Here is a 23,634-nt window from a genome sequence, read left to right as displayed (position 1 = left end):
CTGGTTACCAGGCATGCAACCCCAAGGGTGTGGATGATAGAGGACTGACTTCTACTCCTAGTAGGTACTTGAGGGAATTGAAAGGAGATGCTCAAAGAGGAACTAGTACTAGAGTGCTCAGAGCCGCACAGCTTTAAAATTTTTTTTTTAAATTTACAAAATGGAAATATTGACAAGGATAAGAGGAGTACATTTCCACACAATGTCCACCCCTAGAGCTCCATATCCAATCTCCTTTCTTGATAGCTCCCTTATTCTTTATCCCTCTGGGAGCATGGACCCAGGATCATTATGGGGTGCAGAAGGTGGAAGGTCTGGCTTCTGTAATTGCTTCTCCATTGAATATGGGCATTGACAGGTCGATCCTTACTCCCAGCCTGTCTCTCTCTTTCCCTAGTGGGGCAGGGATCTGGGGAGGTAGGGTTCTAAGACACATGGTGAGGTCGTCTGCCCAAGAAAGTCAGGTTGGTATCATGGAACCTGGTGGTAGAGTAATGAAGCTGAAGAGTTGACATTCCACACCTGACATCTCTGAACACAGTCAGAAGTGAAGCATGTTGAGGTGATACTGGTTGCATTGATTAGGTTCGGATCAGCAGATGCTGTATCAGTTGGTATGACTTGAGAGAAGCATGCAGGAAAGTGAGTCCTACCCTAGAGGTTCCAAGAATGGGAGATATATGGGCTTTATAGAGAAAGGGGAAGTTTCCTGCTCTCTTAGGGTTTAAGAAGGCAGTAAGATACAGCTATATATAAATAGCATAAAATGACATAAATTATGGTGAGGTCTTGTATGATACAGCAGATCTTAACAATGGGATTTTCAAAGTTAATTCAATTGGAAAATAATTTGGTTATAGCAATAACTATCTATAGCCACACTATTTTTGACTGGAGGTGGAAATAGAGAGTGACTGGATGGATAAGTAAAATGTAGTCTTTCCTTACACTGGGATATTATGTATTCATACAAGGAGTGAAGCAGTCGTGTGTGCTATGATGTGATCCTGGAAAGCATGCCACATGGAAGAATATTACAGTATGACACATGTTGTCAGATTCCATATATGAAATCTGTGGAAACTGAGAAGAAAATCTCCAGAGACTGAAAGTAGAGTAATGGTTGTCCAGATTGAGAGACTGCTGAAGGTTATGGGTTTCTCTTTGGGTTGATGGAAATGTTCTTAAATGACCATGGAGTTAGCTCAGCAGAGGGGCATAGGTGCTGGACTCATAAAGTCTCAGATTCTTTCTCTAGCACTACATATGCCAGAGCCAATCGGTGTTCTGCTATCTCTCGCTTATATAAATATTAAAGAAGAGTATTTTTAAATTGACTTTGGTGGTTGTACACTCTGAATAAACTCAAAGCTATTGAATTGTCTACTTTCGATGGATGAGTTGTCCTGTTTATGAATGATATCTTAATAAATTTGCTATATGAATAGATGCAAAGCTGATAGTTGACTACCTGCTGATCCACGTTTCCCTCAAGGCTAGAGAGTCCTGTGGTTGGAGTGTGCTCACCCACAGGGTTCTGAGATTAGGCAGTTGTGGCTGAACCTGGAGAGCAAGGACTCACAGACCAGGTTTGGTGGGCAGGGCCAACACAGACCTTGGTTTTCTGACAGCTGTGGGATGCCACAGGCAGGTAGACAGGAGCCTAGGAGCTATGGGGTCGTATCTGCACTCTTTGGAGATGGCACTGGGAAGTCACTTTTGCTACTTGGGTAGATCAAACAAGAGGTGATATGGATTGTGATATGGATTGTGGTATGGATTATTGTCTATTGTGGCGATGGATAAAAGTTGGCAGACTCTACTAGTTTTTGCTTGAGCCTGACGTCTAATATGCAGTTGGACACATGTTATTGTCTGGGGAGATGGTGTTATAGTTGGAAAAAGGACTAGAAAGCTGGATCAGGGAAGAGAGTAGCTAACAGACCTACTAGCTTTTTCTAAAACAGAGACCCCAAATCTACAATCTGCAATATTTTTCTTGTCTTTAGGTTCATGATTAGTCAACAAATTGTTCTGCTTTATATCTGAACTCTTTTTCAGACACCAGGTTCCAGATGATACCATGATGCCAACCTGATTTCCCTGGGCAGACAACCCCACCATGTCTCTTGGAGTTCCGTCTCCCCAGATCCCTGCCCCACTAGGGAAAGAGAGAGATAGGTTAGGAATATGGTTTGAGCTACCAATGCCCATATTCAGTGGAGAAGCAATTACAGAAGCCAGACCTTCCACCTTCTGCACCCCATAATGATCCTGGGTCCATACTCCCAGAGGGTTAAAGAAGAGGGAAGCTATCAAGGGAAGGGATTGGATATGGAGCAGAGCTCTGGGGGTGGACACTGTGTGGAAATGTACCCCTCTTATCCTATAGTCTTGTCAATATTTCCATTTTATAAGTAAAAATTTTTAAAAAGTTGGCAGACTCGGGCAATTTACAAAGTAGGACTGATAAGACTTGGTGACAGCCTGAAGATAGTACATTATCTGGAATTTTTTCTTATGCATATATGTCAAAATTTTACTATCTTTTGCTGTAAGGGCAAAAGCTTCCAGTAAGTTCAAATCACAGATTCTCTCATAGAGATCTTTTATGGGCAAAGAGAATGGCTATATTATCATTACAAAAGGAAAAAGGAATATTTATTTTAATGGATGTTCCACTAGCTGGGGCTAGTTGAATTATGAGAACCAACTTTAACACTCTCACTGTTCTTAGAAACCTGCCAAGCAGTTAAATTTGTTATGCTCATTTCTTCCTTGAAAGTGGTATTTTAGCATTTAGAAAGGATATGTGTTTTACTGTTTGTGAGAGGTGACAAGAGATAAGACTCCCAGGTTTCTGGGCTGGATGAAAAAATGGGAACATGCCCCCCCTCCCATGATCTCTTTACTCCCTCCAAGGTTTGACACACTCCCCTGTAATAAGGCCACCGAGAAGTTTTATTTTTCAATCAGTCATGTATTATCTGGGTAGCAATAAAAGTTGAAACAAGTTTATTATTTGTGAACTGTTTATTCAACTTCCCCCAGTGACTTTCATAGCCATAGTTACCAAACCCAGGAGCTTGATAGAAATACAATGATCTTTACACATTCTTTGGTTTCCATCACTATTTTCTTTTTCTTTTTTTTCTTTTTTTGCTTCCAGGGTTATTGCTGGGGCTCAGTGCCTGCACTATGAATCCACTGCTCCTGAAGGCCATTTTTTCCCCAATTTTTGTTGTTGTTATTATTATTATTATTGCTGTTGGATAGGACAGAGAGAAATCGAGAGAGCAGGGGGAGACAGAGAGGAAGAGAAAGATAGACACCTGCATACCTGCTTTACTGCTTGTGAAGCGACCCCCTTGCAGGTGGAGAGCCAGGGGCTTGAACTGGGTTCCTTATGCCAGTACTTGTGCTTTGCGCCATGTGTGCTTAACCTGCTGCACTACTGCCCCCCCATCACTTATTTTCTACACACGTATTTATTATTTATCTATTTATTTATTTATTTTGGTGTATAGTTCTATGAAATTTTATCCCACCTGTATATTTATGTAAGTACCAATATGTTCAGGATATAAAATCCTCCTTATTTCAAGTCCTTTTACAGCCTTTATGACTGGTATCCCTCAGCTGTTTTCCTACCCATGGTAAAAAAGCAGAAAGTTTGAGTTCATTCCAGCCCTTCCCTGCCTAGTTTGATTTGCTGCCCCTCTTGATGCAAACCTTTCCTGCTCTTTGAACCTTGATTCTGCCCCACCTCTGTCTAGCTTAGGCCAGGGTTGAGATCCTCTTCCCCTCCTCTTTTCTCCTCTCATCTCCAGATTGCTGTCCTTCCTGTTTCTCCTTTCAGTGCAGGTACTGAGAGGACTGTACTAGGATGCTTGGCTGCAGGTGACAAACTCACTTTGCACCAACCCAAGCCAATTTAGTTAACTTAGAGAATTTAGTGGGTCACATCAGTAGTGGCTGCAAGACCAAGTGGACTCAGGGGTTCAAAGAGTGCACCAGGGCTAGATCTTTTTTTTTTTTTTTAATTTTTTTAAAAAAATATTTATTTTATTTATTTATTCCCTTTTGCTGCCCTTGTTGTTTTATTGTTGTAGTTATTATTATTGTTGTCATTGTTGGATAGGACAGAGAGAAATGGAGAGGAGGGGAAGACAGAGAGGAGGAGAGAAAGATAGATACCTGCAGACCTGCTTCACCGCCTGTGAAGGGACTCCCCTGCAGGTGGGGAGCCGGGGTTCGAACCGGGATCCTTATGCCGGTTCTTGTGCTTTGCGCCACCTGCGCTTAACCCGCTGTGCTACAGCCCGACTCCCAGGGCTAGGTCTTTCTTTGTATAGATGGATTAGTCCTCTCTGACCCCCTGATTCATGTTTTTTTTTTGTTTTTTTTTTTTCTGATTCATGTTTTTAACAGCAGAAGTTTTATGTCTTGTCCTTGCCAAAGAAATCCTGGGAGGAGTCTGATGGGCTACATAACAGTCATTCTGCAGGGGACACCTTAGTCATTACCAAGGCCTTTGTACCCCTCTTATGCTTATTGTGGTGGGAGATGGGGGAGGGTCAGCTGATTTCTTTTGAAACACCTGGAGTGGGTCCATCTCTGGAAAAGGTGACAGGACAGTGAGGAGGTAGAGGGGCTGCTCTAACTTGCTTCCTTGCTTCAGTTCAAATTTCAAGGGACATCTGGTGGGGATGTGGTCACCTTTGGGTGTTGATTGGTGCAGATGAGGATGCATTCTCAGATGAAGTGAGCTCCAGCTTCTAAGCAGCTCCTGTTCATTTTCTTTCAGTGGATATCATGGAAATTAAGGAAATTCGACCTGGGAAGAACTCCAAGGATTTTGAGCGAGCCAAAGCAGTCCGTCAGAAGGAAGACTGCTGTTTCACCATCTTGTATGGCACCCAGTTCGTCCTCAGCACACTCAGTTTAGCAGGTGGGTGTGAGTCTCTGTGTTTTTTCCCCTCCTGCTTTCCTTCCTGGGAAGTCCTCCAGCTACATAATGCTCATACCAGCTATCCACTAACCAGCTATCCACTAACACTTGTTTGGGACATCATAGTTTTAGACCCAAGCCCTGTCCCTTTCTAGTTATGTGCCTTTGGGAAAACTACTTAACCTCTTGAGCTGCAGTGTGCTTGGGTGTGAAACAGGAGTAACAACATTGGGATGTTGTGAGGTGTATGTTAGCTCTCATCTTGAGAGCTGTTGGTAGGTGGTGTGTGTGTTTTTTTTTAAATAAGATAATTTAATACTATTTGCTTTTTGCTAGTACATTTTATTATTTTTAATTTTTAAATGTTTTTAGAGACAAATTGAGAGAGAATGGGGAGATAGAGAAGAAAAAGATACCTGCAGAATTGCTTCACCATTTATGAAGGGCAGATGCTATTTTATATCCAACTGAGTCACTTATTATGCTTAATTGACCTGAAGCAACTGTCCTGAAATCTTAAGTCATATATGTTCCCATCCAAATGCATATGCACATGCACATGCACATGCTCCCCCCCCCCCCACACACGTTATCTAGAGGTAAGATTTTTCAAGAATTATAGAAAAGGTCAGGCTCTTTACTTGGGTGAGAGTTTGCATCTGCCTTCAGGTGTAGTTCTAGAATCTATTGACTTAGTGCTGTATAGTTATGACTGATAGACAAAGCCATTAATAGTAAATCAAGAGTGGGACACAGTAAAAGTAGAATAAGGTAATGATATTTCATTTCAGATCTGATTACTCTCATCTCATCTCATTCATTCATTCACTCATTCATTCATCAATCCTACATCTTCTGGGCTCATGCTCTGTGTTAGGTTGTGCTAATGTCAGCTGTACAATAATGACAAAAGAAGATCCAGTTGCTGCCTTTATGGAGCTCACAGATGACTAGGGGAGACAGATATGAGCAGTAACTTAAGGCAACTGATAAAAGCTTTAGTTCAAGTGCAATACAATTTGCTGTTGGAGAAAAGAGTCCCTAATTCTAGTGAAGACTTTGAAGAGGTAGCTTTTCAACTGGGTCTTAAGGCATCAGTAGGAGTTAGGAAGAAAGGAGGCCCAGGGAGAGGGCTTGGAGGAAGGAAATAGTCGGTTGGCTGTAGGAAATAGTGAAAGTATATCAAATTAGGGAAGTGAATGGAGAAGGGGGTGATATATTGAGGATCCCAGTGACCGTGAACCTTCAGAGAGCTATGTCCATGTAGCCCCACTGCAAGTTGAGTCCTTAACTGCTGACATATGTATGGAGACAGTAGGAACCCAAGTAAGACTTTGAGCCCAGCATGCCAGCTATAGTGACCTTCCTCCAGAACCCTGACATTCAAGATCAGACAGAAAGATGGGCAGGACCTTTCACATCCCATTTTCTCACTCATGGGCTCTGAAAGAGGTCTCTGAGTGATGAACCTTGGTTTTCCCCCTCTACCACCTGGGAAGAATGGGAACAGCAACACTAGCCTGCTCTTGCCCAGGCTGGCAAGGTCTGTATTTATTAAGAGGTACTTCACAACCCAATGAGGTGTCTGCATTGCAAGCCCTTTTTTGCTTACAAAGAAGTGAGAAGCCAGTTGAGGGTTAAGACACCAGTAAACTGATCTATTTCAGCAGACCCATGGACTCAAGGGCGGGGGGGGGGGGGGGGGGGAGGGGATGGGAATGGGTTGAAAGGAGGAAATTGGGTGCTCGCCGGCCTTTGAGAGAGGGAAATGACAGGTGGGTGGCAGGTGAGATGTGCGGACACCTCACTTTAAAAAAATATGATATTGTATCCCTGAAACAACAACAGTTCTATAAACATTTCCTCAATAAAATGGTGTAATTAAAAAAAGAAGCCAAAGGGGCCAGGTGATGTTGCAACTAGTTAAGCACACATATTACCAAGTGTAAGGACCAGGGTTAGAGCCTCTGCGGCTCACCTCTAGGGGGGACGCTTCTTGAGTGGTGAAGCAGGTTTTCAGGGTCTATCTTTCCCTCTCCCTTTCTGTCACTCTCTCCCTTCTCAATTTCTCTCTGTCCTATCTAATAAAAATTGGGGGGGGGGTAGATAGATAGCATAATGGTTATGCAGAGAGACTCTCATGCCTGAGGCTCCGAAGTCCCAGATTCAATCCCCCACACCACTATAGACCAGAGCTGAGCAGTACTCTGGTTAAAATAAATAAATAAAGATAAAAAATTGGGAGGGAGGACGGAGAAAGTGGCTACCAGGGGTGGTGGATTCATAGTTCCAACTGGCATTGAGCCCCATCGATAACCCTGGTGACAACAAAAGTAAAATAAGATAAAAAGAAAAGAGAAAAGCCAGTTGAGAGGGCAATCAGTGGCACACTTGGTTAAGCACATGTTACCATGCACAGGGATCTGTTTATCTCCTTCTCTCTGTTTCTCTCTTTTATATCAAATGGAAGTACAAAAAAAAAAAAAAAAAAGGAAAATATGCTGCTGAGAGCTGTGGATTAGCCCCAGCAATAACCCTGGTTGACAAAAAAAAAAAAAAAAAAAAAAAAAAACCAGTTGAATATCATCTAGCCCTAAACATAACAATGATTTTCTGTTTACCAGATGCCAAGCTCTTTATTTTAAATGACTTATTTATTTAAAGAGAGAGAGAGAGAGAGAGAGAGAGAGAGAGAGAGAGGGGCGGGGAAGAAAGTACCAGACTACTACTCTTACAAGTTGGTGCCACAGATGGAACATTGTACAACACATAAGTCAGTGCTGTGTCACCTCCAGCCATAAGATGCTAGGCTCTTAACCCCTGATTTTTACTATCTTCTTAATGGGCATTAGGATTGTCTTCCTTCACATCTATCTTACTGTGATTAGAAATGAAGTGTGGGGAGAGGGGAATGCTTAGGCTGCTCGGGGATTGGGTGCCAGTCTTGCCTCTTAATCATTATCATGGGATTAAAACTACATTCTTAAAAATAAAAGACACACTCACCGGTCATCTGCGTCATGCTACAGAAGGCTCAATTTAGGCATGTGATCTCATTGTAGATAAAAGCAGTCTTGGGAGGTAAGGAAGGTAGCATCATATGTAAAGAGACTTCATGCCTGAGGCTCCAAAGTTTCAGGCTCAATTCCCAGCACCACCATAAACCAGAGCTGAGAAGAGCTTTGGAAAAAAAAAAAGTTTTGGGACTAGGTGATGTACCTTAGAGAGTTCTGTAATGTCTACAAGTTCCCAGGCTCAAGCCTCCAGTTTCCACCTACGGGGTGAAGCTTTATAAGTGTTGAAATAGTACTGCAGGTGCCTTTCTTTCGATCCCTTACTCCCTTTCTTTTTAAAAATCTCTATCCAAAGTAAATAAATAAAATATTTATGAAAGAAACACAGCTTTAGATCCATGATGGTGTAAAAGGGATACTTTCCTGGAGCCCTCCTGCAAAACTAAAGACTGACGAAAGCTTTACCATACATAGTCCCTGGGAGTGTATGGAGCTAGGGAGATTAGGTCTTTAAGCAAGGAGGCTCCCACAGATCATCACAACATTTCTGTTGCCATTCATTTCTGCAGCCGACTCAAAAGATGATGCAAATAAATGGCTCTCTGGCTTGAAAATCTTACATCAAGAAGCAATGAGTGCATCCACACCTACCATTATTGAGAGGTACTTGGTTTTTGCTTGTTTCTGCATTTGCTCTACTATTCATTTATTCTGCTCCCTTTGGTCAGCCTCAGTGAAGGAAGTTAAAGTGGTACTTTGCATCTAGGAGGCTCACTCAGTGTTATGTGTGCAGTAGGTGTCCAGCATTGGCCATGGTTTCTCAGGTATCACATGACAAATTCTCTCAGTGCTGGGTCTCAGTATGTGGGAGCAAGGTGTGTACCCTCTGCCCTTCATGGATGGAGACATTTTAGCACTGGCTCTTCAGTGTCATGGATGTTTGGTGGGGGCTGGTGTGCGAATTACTGTCCCTCCACTAAACCACAGAGCTCCAGTCCACGGCACTTTTCTGGTCAGTTGGGGGGTATCATTAAAGGGAATTATCTGCCTAGGAAATGCCAGCTACAAGTTGAAGGGGGCATTTCAGCCACACAGAGTAAACAACTTTCTAAGTCCCTTGAACTGGAAAGTTAGAAAAACCTTTCCTAGTTTCCTTTGATCATGGAACTCACACTTACACTGTTTTCTAATATTCTTTCTTTAAATGTTGTTGTTGTCTCAACTCTTTCTAGTTGGCTGCGAAAGCAGATTTATTCTGTGGATCAAACCAGAAGGAACAGGTAAGGGTTATTGAAATTTTGGTGATCTTCTCTGGATCAGTTTGGGCTTCGAGTTTTCTTATTTTTAAATAACTCAAGGGGGTTGTGGTTGAGCATATTGGTGTGGTGCAGTTCACACCTGCCAAGGGCAGAGCTGAGTGTCGAGGGTGGACAGTGATACAGTCTCTGCCCATGTGGAGTCTCATTTCAGTGCACTGTAGCTCTTCTGCAGAGACGACCTCTCTGTCATAGTGCTCTTAGAACTTGGCATTTAAGCCTTCACATTTGCTTACTTTTGTGTCTTGGAAGAGTAGTACATGGGAGACCATGGCACCTGCTCTGGCTTTGTGGGGGACAGAGTGATCATAAGAAAATAACTCAAGCCCCAGTCAATTACCCGTACCACCAGAAGCCAGAGCTGAATAGTGCCCTGGTTAAAAAAGAAAGATAGAAAAATAAGTTAAATATTCACAGTTCTAAGTGTTGGGCAGACATGAGACAGGTGGTACACTTTGCATAAAGATGTTTTGGAGAGGTCCTTTGTGAGCAAACATGAAGCTGTACCCCAAACTTTAAAAAAAATTTTATTTATAAAAAGGAAGCACTGACAAAAATCATAGGATAAGAGGGATTCCCACCACCAGAACTCCGTATCTCATCCCCTCTCCTGATAGCTTTCCTATTCTTTATCCCTATGGGAGTATGGACTCAGGGTCATTATGGGGTGCAGAAGGTGGAAGGTCTGGCTTCTGTAATTGCTTCCCTGCCGAACATGGGCATTGACAGGTTGATCCATACTCCTAGTCTGTCTCTCTCTTTCCCTAGTAGGATGGGGTTCTGGGGAAGCGGAGCTCCAGGACACATTGGTAGGGTTGTCTGCCCAGCTGAAAAAAGAGTTAACATACAGAGCCAAACAAATTGTTGACTAATCATGAACCTAAAGGCTGGAATAGTGCAGATGAAGAGTTGGGGGAGGGTCTCTATTTTGTAGATTGTTAGTAAGCCTATTTTAGTTATACTCCAAAGAGCCCATGGCTATACTATTTTTTTTTGTTTTGTTTTGTTTTTTTGCTTTGTTTTTGTTTTCCTGAGCCTCACATCTGATATGCAGGTGGATCCAAGTTATTGTCTGGGGAGATGATGTCATGGCTGGGAAAAGGGCTAGAAAGCTGGATCAGGGAAGAGAGAGTAGCTCCCAAATATGGGAAATGTATGTATTAATATTGTTGACTGTAAAACCCATCGATTTGATGTGATCTGGGGCCCATATTCAGCTTAGGAGCCTATGTGACCTCTGCATCTCTGTAGATCTGAGCTCACATTCTGTGGTCATGAGTAGGAATGTTCCAAGTTGCCCTAATTTCAGGACCCATCTTCCTCAGGTGGAACAGAGAGTATGTTGTCCAGCCTCCCTTCAGAGGATGGAACATTCTCTATTGTTGTTGATCCAAGTTGAGGGCAAGGTCCTTTGGGGGCCCACAAAAGGGTCTTTGTGTTGTTCCTGATAGAGCTAACCAGTAACAATGGAGAGAGGGATTTATTTGAGGTCTAGGCCCATCATGTCTATTTGGGAATCTCAGGACTCCCTGACTAGGGCCCCAGCTAAAAGAAAGATAGAAAAGTAAGTTAAATATCCATGGTTCTAAGTGTTGGGCAGACATGAGACAGGTGGTACACTTTGCATAAAGATGTTTTGGATATGTCCTTTGTGAGCAAACATGAAGCTGTAACCCAAACATTTTTTAAAAATAAGTCTTTAAAATATATTATTTATATATACATTTTGGATAGAGACAAAAATTGAGAGGGATGGGGGAGATAGAAAAGGAGAGGGATACCTGTAGCAATGTTTCACTGCTCATGAAACATCCCTTTTGCAGATGACTGAGGGCTTGAACCTGGGTCCTTGTGTACTGTAATATGTGCACTCATCCAGATGTGCCACCACCTGGCTCCCACCAAGAGTTTTTATAACAAATATGTTTTTTTCTTGAATGGATGCAGAGTAATTTCCTCATAGATGAAAAATATTCTTCCTGATGGACATAGTGGTCCTTTTGGTCTTAAGTTATCTTTGTGAATGATGCCTCCATGAAAACTTCTGAGTCTTCCTTTATATAAAAATGTATGAGAAGGATATAAAACAGGTAAATTCTTAGAAGTAGAATACCAATAGTGCAGCATTTCTGGTTTAGCATTTTGGTAGATTTGGTAGTACTATTTATTTCTGCCACTGGTATAGCAAGTGAATTCCTGCTTCCCTGTGTTCTGAACCATGAGACTTTGATCTTTGTTATTCTGATGGATGAAAGATAGCCGAGTGATTCAGTACATTTTCTCATTCAGATCGAGAGAGAGAGAGAGAGAGAGAGAGAGCGCACTAGCTCACACATGTGAGAGATAATACCAGAACTTCCCTCTGTGCCTTCACATAATTATGAGTGCTGTAGAATAGCTAAGACAGGGAGTCAGGTAGCGCAGCGGGTTAAGCACATGTGGCGCAAAGCACAAGGACTAGTGGAAGGATCCCAGTTCAAGCCCCCAGCTCCCCACCTGCAGGGGAGTCGCTTCACAAATGGTGAAGCAGGTCTGCAGGTGTCTTTCTCTCCCCCTCTCTGTCTTCCCCTCCTCTCTCCATTTCTCTCTGTCCTATCCAACAATGACGACATCAAGAACAATAATAATAACTACAACAATAAAACAAGGGCAACAAAAGGGAAAATAAATAAATATTAAAAAAATAGCTAAGAGATGTGAACCCTGGCCATCCATTTTGCAAGCCATGTGCTGTACCTGGCATTGTTGTTTTTTACTCTGTCTTCTGATTCTAACACCTGGAATCTCCATCAGTCAGTTTTTGTTAGTTCTCACTTATCTTGCTGATTTTTCTTTTGTCTGGTTATCTTTGTCATTGAAATATGGATGCTCTCTGAGGCCTAGGACAAATGAGTCTCACTCTAGAGTTTTTTTCTCCTGAGAATCTCTCCATCTCTAAGATGCCATGTGTCTGGCATATGTTTGTTTGAGAGTTTGGCTGCACTGCTGAGAAATCTTCTCTGTATGCCTTTATACCCAAGGGTTGCTTTGGAAATAGTGACTGTGAGCCACCATGCAGTGGTGACTTGCTTGGAACTATTGTCAGAGCATGATTTGCTCCCTGATTGTTTCCCATCTTCCACTTCCTCTCAACCAGCCTTTGCTGTGTAGTCCCACCTGGATGGAATGAGTGTTCATGCTGGAGCAGTTTATATACACTGGTTCCTTTCAGCTCAGAGAGGCACCTCCCAGGACTATTTCCTTTTTCTGTGCTTGGTGGTGATTCATAGTTGAAGTTGGCACAGGGAGGACAGATGGGATGGTTGCAGAATGGGGATGTTGATAGGCTTCCAAAATCCACTTCTCCATCTTTCCTTGTCAAGGGGTAGACCGCATCCCTACCCTCTCTTGTTGAAAGAGAATGGCTTCTCACCAGTCCTTTATAGAACTCCATATTTCCAGCTGGTCCAGAGCCCCAAGCAGACAGGAAATCTGTTTCTGGACTCAGTAGTTTGTTTCGTGTCTCCTGTTCCCACCCTCCCTCCTCTGCTCTGTCAATACATGGGAAAACCCCACCTTTCCCGTAGTTCTGTGAGACCCGAGTGGGAGAGTCTCAAGGGAACTGTGACCCAGTGCCAGTGGAAGGGCACTGACTTCTGTTCTGCCAGCTTCCCTCCCTTCCTGCCGCCCACATTTCCTGAAGGGAAACAAAGAAGTTGCAGAAGCATAGCAGAGGCCCAGGTGGCAGGAGATTGCTGGATGCCACCTGACTCCCGTTCATATTCGGCATCTCGGGGCAAATGAGAGCAGCAAGTCCCATTCTGAGCACTGTACTTAATGGACTGTCAGAAAAGTCATGATGCATTTTTGGCATAGAAAAGCAGAAAAAAAGCATCTGACTTTCCTCACAATCCAATACTTACTATCTAATTATGAACCTCTGATTCATTTCATGAGGACACAGCAGCGGGGGAGCAAAGTCCATTGTTTGTAGCAGTCCATCTTGTCAAGTGGGCCAGGGCTTGATTCTCACTCCCTGTCACATTGTGTTGCCCTCCTTCCCCCCTCCCTCTCTCCTTCCCTTCCTCCCTTTCTCCTTCCCTTCCTCCTTCCATCCCTCCCTCCTTCTCTCTTTTTATTTTTTTCTCCAATGTCACTTTATTGAGGAAAAATTATTTACAGGATTGTCTTTGTTGCAAATGTACATTTCCACCCTCAACTAAACTATCATCTTATTCCACCATAAGGACTTAGGTCCCCAATCACCTCTTAGTAATTCTCCCTTCCCTCTTCTGAGTCCCTGAATCTGCTGTGATAGACTATAGTTCAGTCTGTATTGTCACTCTGTATTCTCCTTTGTTGTTTCTTAGAGTCCACCAGTGAGTAAAACCATCCTGTATTTATCTTTCTTCATCTGACTTACCTTGCTCACCATGTTTCTAGTTCCTTCCATGTTGTAGCAAAGGACAATGTGTTGATGTTTCTTACAGCTGTGTAGTATTCCATTGTGTATCTATGCCACAACTTCTTTAGCCATTCCTCTGTTGTTGGACATTGGGTTGTTTTTAAATATTGGCTATTATAAATAGCACTGCCATGAATATAGGTGTGCATAGATCTTTTTGAACCAGGTGTTTTTGTGTTCTTCAGATAGATGCCTAGGAGAGGAATTGCTGGATCATACAGAAGGTTGATTTTATGTTTTCAGGATTCTCCAAACTGTTTTCCATAGGGGCTGCACTAATTAAAATTTTTATTAGTGATTAAACAGTGGTTTATAATATTATAAAATTACAGGGGTATTGTTCCATACTGCATCTGCTACTAAGGCTCTGTGCACCCTTTTTGGTTCTTGGGATCAAACCCGGTACCTCATATATGCAAAGCATATACTCCATCACTGAATTACACCCCCAGCCACCATTAAAAAAATTATTCTTGTGGAAACTGGCAAGATGCAGCAATTTTTCTTTTCCTTCCCTCACCTATGGTTAAAAACACACACAGAAATTTGTTTATTTTATTGTGGCAAGATATGTGTAGCATCAAACTAATCATCTTAACCTTTTTTATTTTATTAGTGATTTAATATTGATTTACAAAATTACATGTCAACAGTATAATTCCACACCATTCTCACCACCAGGGTTCTGAATCTTCAGTCTCCCCAGTTCAAGCCACTGCAGTTCCCTTAGGTTGTAGACATGGGCCAACCATCATCTCTACAACTATCTGTCTACATTTGTACATAATTTCCCCCTTTTCCTTCCAGGTCCCATCCTCTCTTCTCCTCTAAGCCACTCATGATATCATTACTACCTCCAAATGTCCCTTTCCTTTTCCTCCTCTTTCTCCTGGTACTGATGGAGCTGGAGTTCAGAGCCCTCTTATCCCTTTCCTTCTATTACTTCTCCCCTACTGGGAGTATGGATCAAGATTGTTTTGGGGGCACAGAAGGTGGGAGTTCTGGCTTCTGCAATTGCTTCTCTGCTGGACGTGGGCATTGACAGGTCAGCCCATACTTCCAGCCTGTTTCTATGTTTCCCAAGTGGGGTAGAGCTCTGGAGAGGTGAGGTTCCAGGACACATTGCTGAGGTCATCAGCCCAGAGAAGTCAGGGTGGAATCATGGTAGCAGTGGCAACTTAGTGTCTGGAAGGTGTGTGGACATAAAGTGAGACAAAATGGTTAATAAATAGGAGCCAAAAGTAGGAATAGAGCAGATGATATTAGAGATCTTAGATTAGAAGAAAGCTAGGGAGTCCATTTTAGGCATGTTCCTAGGGGCACACACTATGGTAGTTTTGCTTGAGTTTGATAGCTAGCCTGAAGTTGGATAAAAATGTTGTCTGAATTGTGTGGAGTTGTACCCTCCCATCCTATGATTTTGTTAATGTCTCCTTTCTTAAATAAATAAAAAAAAATGTTGTCTGAGAAAATGGTGTCAGAGTAGAGAAAAGGTCTAGAAAGTTGGACTAAGGTAGAAAGTAGCTCCCATTCTTGAAAAAAAAAATTCTGTGGCTAGAATTAACTACCTCCATCCACCTGACTCAGGCCCTATGTAAGTGTATATATATATATATGTATATTTAGCACCAAAGCCTGTGTGACCTCTAAGTCCCTATTGGTCGCAGCTCATGGTCACAACTGAGTGTAGGCTCACTCATTTCAGGATCAGTCTTTCTTGAGTGGCAGGGCAGTCGCTTCAGAGACTGGGGCTGTCCCTACCACCACTGCTTTATGGTGAGGGCAAGGTCCTGGGAGGGTTCACAAGATGGCTTATGATGACATTTCTGATGGAAGTGACCAGTGGTGGTGCAGAGAGGGATCCATTAGAGGTCTAAGCCCATCATATTTGTATGGGAATCTAAGGATTCCCTGACTTGGGCCCCAGAGGGTAAGGTGGTGTGATGTTATAGCTCCACCTTTGTATGTAACTTCTTTCCTTTCCCCAACAGCCTGCAATTTTTCTCCTTTTAATTAAGTTTTGATAGTTTTACAATAGTGTGCCTTGGTGTTGGTTGTTTTGAATTTACAAACCTGGGTTGATCTATCTGCCTCTTGAATAAGTATGTTCTGAGGATTGCCTAGGTGAGGGAATTTCTCAGCTAAAATTTCTCTGAAAATTATCTCTGGTACTTTGACTTGGTCTTCATGCTCAGATATTCCTGTCACTCTTATATTTGACCTTTTGATGGAGCCTGCAATTTCACAGAAAGTCACTTCATTCTTTCTAAACCTTTCCTCGCCCTCATCTTTGTTCAGACGAGATCGAGCGTGTTCATGGTGGTATGGCCGTAGACCATCTTTGAATGGTCTAGACTGGAAATTCTTCTGCATGTGTGAGTCTACTTCCTAAGTCTTCTACCTGAGCTTGAACTATGCTCAAAGTGTCTTTCACTCCCTGCAGATTTGTTTGAAGTTTTTCTTTCATGCTTCCTAAGTGCTTAGTGAATTCCACTTGAAGTTTTTCTTTCAAGCTTTGTAGTTCCTTAGCAAATTATGTTCTCTTTAGTGTGTCTTAATTCCAAAGTAAAATGTTCTTTCAATTCTTGCTTAGATTCTTGTAGAGTTCCCATAATGAGCTTTCTATAGTCTGTCTCTGATAGTCTCTCTGTATCTGGAATTTCTTGGTGTTCCTCTGTTTCATTTCTTGATTTTTTATATTTATTTTTCCTTTTGTTGTCCTTGTTTTTTTGCTTGTTTATTGTTGTAGTTATTATTGTTGTTATTATTGATGTATTTGTTGTTAGGACAGAGAGAAAGGAGAAAAGAGGGGAAGACAGAGAGGGAGAGAAAGAGATACACCTGTAGACTTGCTTCACTGCTTGTGAAGCAATTCCCCTGTAGGTGGGGAGCTGGGGGCTCAAACTGGGATCCTTACGCCGGTCCTTGTGCTTCATAACGCTTTGCACCACATGTGCTTAACCCGCTGCACTACTGCCAGACTCCCTCTGTTTCATTTCTATCTGTCTTAAGTAGCATACTTAATGCTTGTTCCTATTTCTTTGCTTATGATTTATTGTTCTGGATATTGTTAGCCAGCAGGTGATGCTATTGTCATCTCTAGCTTTCTCTTTGTTTATATAATTGAGTGGCATTGGGGCTGGGGTTGAGGGTATTTATTTATCTATTTTTAATCTTCTGTATTTTTTGTATTGCATGTATATAGTAACTCTGTATGATTTTGGTCTGTAATCACACCTCGGGGTTGCTGCTGGGTTTTAGCTGTGTTCATATAAGCAGGACAAACTGCCCCTTAGTGGTTTGGCTATTGTTGCCACTAGATGATGCAAATTACCTTTAAGTTTGGACTACAGACTGAACTTCTTAAGATGCTGGATGTTTTTTGTCAATTCCTTGACTAAATTTCAGAAGGCTATAACCTTAGAGTCAAGGGTTACAATGTAGCAAGCTTTTTTCTCTCTGATGGGCTTGTACCTTCCTGTACTAGCCAGTAGCAAGAACTATCCACCTGTGACTGCAGATGTCTCAACTGTAGTTGCTGGCTTTGATGAGGTCTATCATTGTAGGTATTAGTTGTTTTGGGGAGGGATCCTTTCTGTTCCCTGTTACTGCATGACCATGTCTCCTGGAAGTCCCAGTTTAAACTTTTTAGGTGTACATGTTCATAGGATAAGGTACATTCATAGTGCTCTGGATCCTCCTCCACCACCATTCATCTCCAAATTTTTTTCATCTTGCAAAAATGGAAACTGTATCCCCATTAAATTCTAATTTCCTCTTTTTACTCCTCCCTGTATTCCACTTCCTCTGTGAATTTGACTCTCCTGTGAGTGATTCCATAAAGATTTGCCTCTTTTTTTTTTTTGTAGCCACCTTAATTTGTTGAGCATGATTTTAGGGTTCATCCATGTTGCTTTAGCCTGTGCCAGAATTTCCCATTATTTCAGCCTGAATTGACTGGATTTTGTCCATTCTGTCAGGGGACACTGGGATTGCTTTCACTTTAGGGATAGTGTGCATACTATTCTGTGAACATGGTGTTCAAGCCCCTGCTTCCAGTTCTTTTGTTACCCAGAAGTGGATCAAGTGGTAATTCTGTCTAGTATTTTAGGAACTGCGAAACTGTTTTCCACAGTGGCTGTGTCATCTGTATTGTGCTTGTACTTATGGGTACAAATAGGGGTGTCCAGGGTGGGAGCTGCTGGGGATCCTGAGCCCTCCATTGATGGAAGCCCTCAAGATTGATGGAGCTGACATTTCCCTTTCTTGCAGCATCAGCCTTCGGGAACTCAAGACCATCTTGCCCCTAGTCAACTTCAAAGTGAGCAGTGCCAAGTTCCTCAAAGATAAGTTTGTGGTAAGTTTTGCAGCTCAGCCCAGAGATTTTGTGAAGTTGGGGTGACTAGTGTCTTGCATGTGAAGGCATTGTGTGCCTCGGAACCTCATGGAACAAAGAAATCTTTTGCCTCTAGACTACTCGTCTCATTCCAGGTAAAGAATGGTCCCTGGTCTCAATTTTGGCAGAGGACAATACCCAAGTTCATTGAGCTATTACACTTGGAAAATTTCCACCATTCAATTTTACCTGTCACTCACCATCCCTCAGTCTGTTTTCCTTCTACAATATGAGCAAATGTGTTTCTTTTGGAACATCTGATGCAAAATTTCTTATGCTTGTTGCCAGGGACATGGGATTTTGTATGTAAGTGTTGGTGGTGGAGTTGTTACTATTGACTCTTCTCTGTCCTATTTCTTCTTCTTCCTCCCCATTCCCACCTCTGTCCACCCTTTTAATTTGTTTATGTTCTTATGTGATTAAACATTTGGTAGATCTGGGGCAGGTAGAGCCATTTCATTAGGAATGGGATGAGGGGTGGGCGGTCAGGTGTCACTTTCCAGAAAGTGCAAGGGTGAAGATTTGTTGTTTTTGCTACTTTTTCAGCTCAGACACATACATACTCACTGTTATAAGGAGGAGCAATCCATCTAAGGAGTCTCACATGGCCACATGGAAGGATAGCTCCATCTGTGGGGTTCCTTGACCACAGACTTAACACTTTTTTGTTTTTTCTCCTAATAAACTCCTGGCAGAGGTAGCCTACTTTATAGCTTAGGGAGCCAACCTTTGAGTTGCCCCAACTTTCCTACTGATCCAAAAGTAAAAAACAGAGAAAGATGGAGACTTCAGAGAGACAGAGAAGTGTTTTCCTATTGGCCATCACCATTAGAATTTTGTTCTTAAGTCTTTCTTGTGTTGGTGTTTACTCGATATTCTCTGGTTTGTTTTTTGGCAAGTCCTGGGGTGAAGGTAGAAGTGAGTCTTGGTTTTCCACTTTTATAGATGAAGACTCTGAGGTTTTGAAATGGTCTAGTAAGTTATCCAAAAAGTAAATTATCCAAAGTCATTAAACTGTTCTTGGCACAAACATTTATTGGAGTTAAACTGTCTAACTCAACATTTTGGTTATCATTTATATGATTTTAAAAATGACCTGCATGTCCACATTCTATAACAGCATTTGGACTGAAAATGTATCTTCTGCACTGTCACTTTTGGGATTAAAGCTGAGACTCTTTCTCTTTGCGGTTCAAAGGGAGGGTCTTTCTTTTCTTGCCTCCTGGTGAGTCTGTTCGCCTAGGCATATAAAATAGGCAACTGGTGCACAGTTTTGGTTCAGATGAACGTCAGTTTGATTTTAGCCAATGTTGTAGAAAAGCTGTTCTATTTCTGCAAATAGGGAGGAGGCATTTTTGTGGTGGACATCAAAAATCATGTGGTCACTTTTTTCATATTTACAGGAAATAGGCGCACACAAAGATGAACTCAGCTTTGAACAGTTTCATCTCTTCTATAAAAAACTTATGTTCGAGCAGCAAAAATTGGTAAGATGATTCTTCAGCAAATGATCAGATAATATTTTTGTTTCTCTTCATATTTCAAAGTCTGGCATGCTCTAAGCAACCCACAAAATTGGTCTCATCCTAGTAAAAGAAATATAAAATGGGAACTACACGGACATGCCATTTTTATCTACTAGAAGGGCAAAAAAAATTTTTTTTTAATGTGATAGAACTATGGGGGAAATGTGGAGAGGTGGTGTTTGCATATCTTCCTGGTGTGGATATAAATGACCATAAGTTCAGTTAGAATTTTAACAGAGCACGAAAAAGTAAAAAGTTCAACTAACTGTACTATCTCATTCTGGTAGGCAATTTATCAAATTGATATTACCACAGATCTGAGACCTTACATATGCACAATTTTATAACATTGGCTACCTTTTCATTCAGTTAGAATGAGAGAAGAAAGGAGAGAGAGAGAGAGAGAGAGAGAGGGAGACACCGAGACACCACAGTATTAGAGTTTTGTCTGGTGCCATAGCATCTCCCTTGTGGTACCAGAGATTACATTTGGGTTGTGAGAATGGCAAGTCATACATCCTACCTGGTGAATTATCTCTCTGGCCACTGATCAGATTGTCTCTGAGTTGAGGGGTTATGCTTGATCTTTCTTTTTATGCCTTCATTTATATTATGATGAGAGCATTTTTTATTATGATATTGTGCTATTTCAGAATTAAATTAGGATGGCATGCATTTTGATCTGACAGTGGCATTTTGGGGATCTGTGTTATAAGAAATGAAAACACTAGGAGCTAGGACTGTGCTACCAGACTGTTTATTATAGCATCACTTATGCTGGCAAAATACCTGGAAGCTTCTCAGTAGAGGAGCCACTGGGTAAATCACTGTGTCTACACTCTGTAGCATTATGCAATTAAGAAACTTGTGTCAGCTGTGTTTCTGTTGCTCTGGAGGTATGTTCATAATTCTTTGTGAGGAATTCCAGCAGTGCTTGTGCACAAGTGGTAGATATGATTGGGTGTGTTATAAACAACTCAGGATTCAATAATCCTCCTGTATATGCTCCCCTGTGTTTCCATGAGTAAATAAGATGTGTGGAAGAATGTATGCATCATATGTAGTGTGGATGCTTTATGTGTACTGGAAGGGGCGGGGGAAATGGACAGGAAAGAACATTTGAATTTTCTTTACATGCCTCAGTTTTCTTTGGTTTTTGTTCCAAGTAGCACATTTATTTTGCTCCTAAAAATGCTCATGCAGCTTAAAAAGTGGGGTATTTGGTTGGAGGAGTTTCTCAACTGGCGGAACACGGAACTTGCATATTTGAAGACCCTAGTTCAATCTCTGGCATTGCATGTACTCAAGTGGCACTCTGGCATCTCTCTTTCTCACGCCTTTACTCTTTCTCTCTCTTTTTCTCTCTCATCTGAAACACTCTATTGCTGCATGAAATAAATGAAATATATTTAAAGAGATGCTGGCAAAGTAGCTCACCTTGATAGTATACTACTTTTCCATGTGGATGATCTATTTTTAAGCCTGGTTCCTTCTGCATTGGAGGAAGTTTTGGTATTGTGGTCTGTCCCTTCCTCCCTCTATATAGCTATCTGAAAAAGTCAGCCATAAAGTCCTGGGGATGAAAAAAAAATGAAGTTTTTGTTGCACAGAGCACAGTTCCTATGGTATCCTATAAACAGGAGTTACTGTTGTTTCTGTTGGAAAAGACTTATACAGACTGAGTTGGGTGTAGAAGATATCCATGAGGAACAGGAGAGTGGGATGGAGACAAATGAATCTGTTTTCTCCACTTACGGTGTGGTCTTGGACTAACCATTAACTGATCTCAGCCTGTTTCTCCTCTGGGCATTGGGGGCCATGAGCCTTTCCCTGCTGGGTCCTGGGGTGGGTCTGGGGGTCTGGAGTACAAGCACTTTGAAGTGAATAGCATTGAATATAGAAGACAAGTAAAAATTGCCTTCTGCACGAAGGCCTGTAGGTTAACCATAAGGTATAGCTACTTGATAAATGACCACTGGTTGGAATTTTTTTGTTTGTCTTTTGAGAAAGAGACCAGAGAATGCTTCATCACTTTATACAGTGCCTGCAGTGAAATGTAGGGTATCATGCATGCAAGGCATCTCTCCACCACTGAGATATATCCCTGCATCCAACTCCAACTTGACCTCTGATTGAACATGTTCAGATCCCAGCTCCTTTATGCACTAATATATATATATATATATATATATATATATATATATATATATATATATATATACACACACACGTATATGTTATTATATAGAGAGAGGTTATAATATATATATACATATATATATATTTAGCTAGAGCTTCATTTCTGCACAATTCCCTACTCCTGGCAGATAATTTTTTAGATAAAGGGTGAGAGACAAGGTAGAAGTAGAGAAGCAATGGAGCATGTCCTAGCTTCCCAGACTGAAGAAAAAAAATTATCTTATAGAGTAAAAAAAATTCAGTTGCATTGTTCATTTTTTCACATTGATGGCAGCACTAGGTTTGTCACATGAAGTAAGAGGATTCTAGGCTTTGGGAATTGAAAGACCTGCATCCAACTCTAACTTGACCTCTGACTGAACATGTTCAGATCCCAGCTACTTTATGCACTAAGTCATTGGTTATAATATATATATATATATATATATATATATATATATATATATATATATTTTGCTAGAGCTTCATGTTTGCACAATTCCCTACTCTTGGCAGACAACTTTTTAGATAAAGGGTGAGAGACTAGGTGAGAGGCAGGGAGAGAAGGAGCAATACCACTGCTCCCCTGCTCATGAAGCTTCCTTTTTGTGTGTTACTCCTCCAATCCTCCCAGGGGCTGGAACTACGGTCCTCTCATATGGTAAAGTGTGCACCCTACTGGGTGAACTATCTCTTGGGTCCCCTATAAAAATTTTTATTAAACAAACAAACAAACAAACAAACAAAACCCACAGCATATGAAATAGCATAGATTTAATAATAATTTCCTAACTGAATAAATAAGTACATTATTTAATTACTAATAAGCTTTTGCATCGATGTAATATAAAAATATTTTACAGATAAGGGGTAATGATTAATTTTTTGCTTTATTTTATTTTATTGGTGATTTAATAATGATTGACAAGATTGTGGGATAAGAGGGATGGATACAAAGGTTCTATTTAATCCTTGATTAAATATAGGGAATAGTTCACCCAGTAGAGTACATACGTGAAGTCTCAGGCTTGTGTTATGGTGGTAGATGAATGAATTTGAATTCAAGTTATGTGAGTCTTCATCATGAATTTTCCACAAATCATTTTTTGTCAATAGGCATAGTTTCCCTATGATTCCATTTATTATATTTAAAATGATGATGGAACATAAAACTTGACAATGTCTGTAAAAAAAGCTTTAAAAAAGATATTTAAAAATTGTGATATAATTGCCATAACATTAGTTTCAGGTTGCAGCATGATTTGATAGTGTGAAAGCTCACCACAATAAGTCTAGTCAACATTAATTGGCTTACATACTCTTAATTTTATTTTTATTGTTGAAAACTTTTGTTATTGATTCAATGATGGTCTATAAGATTATAAGATTATAGGCTATAGTTTCATACTACACCCAACACCAAAGTTCTTTGCATGCATCCCCACAATGATAATCACCATACTTCTCATAAAGTCTTAGAGACCAGTTGGCTACCATCTCCATTTTTTTTCAAGGTCAGATGTTCCAATTCTATATATTTCACAAATGAGAAGAAGTACTGAGTAGTTGTCTTTCATCTCTTTAGTTATTTCACTAAGTATAACCACCTCCGATTCTATCCATTTAGTCCTAAAGGACACACTGTCATCTTTCTAAATTGCAGAGTAATATATCATTGAATGTATTTCCCGTAACTTCTTTAGCTAGTCACCTGTCAGTGGGCATTTAGGTTTCTTTCATTGTGTGGCTATTGAAAATAAGCTATGAACATAGGATGGGTATGTCCTTGTTACAAATTAGTGTGTCATT

At 41.1% G+C, this 23,634-nt stretch overlaps 1 protein-coding gene across 2 annotated transcripts in view; it reads left to right on the top strand.

The window, feature by feature from the left end:
* PLCG2 (phospholipase C gamma 2) overlaps positions 1-23,634 on the top strand; it is a 175,783-nt gene that overhangs the window by 59,706 nt on the left and 92,443 nt on the right. For both annotated transcript variants that reach the window (XM_007516620.3, XM_060185114.1), the window contains exons 3-7: positions 4,808-4,951; positions 8,535-8,628; positions 9,198-9,245; positions 17,998-18,082; positions 19,525-19,608. In XM_007516620.3, the coding sequence (XP_007516682.1) occupies positions 4,808-4,951; positions 8,535-8,628; positions 9,198-9,245; positions 17,998-18,082; positions 19,525-19,608 (455 nt within the window). The remainder of the gene's footprint in view (positions 1-4,807; positions 4,952-8,534; positions 8,629-9,197; positions 9,246-17,997; positions 18,083-19,524; positions 19,609-23,634) is intronic.

Source organism: Erinaceus europaeus, chromosome 2 (genome assembly GCF_950295315.1).
Source record: "Erinaceus europaeus chromosome 2, mEriEur2.1, whole genome shotgun sequence".
Classification (NCBI taxonomy): domain Eukaryota; kingdom Metazoa; phylum Chordata; class Mammalia; order Eulipotyphla; family Erinaceidae; genus Erinaceus; species Erinaceus europaeus.
This window is presented reverse-complemented; position numbering and strand designations above follow the sequence as displayed.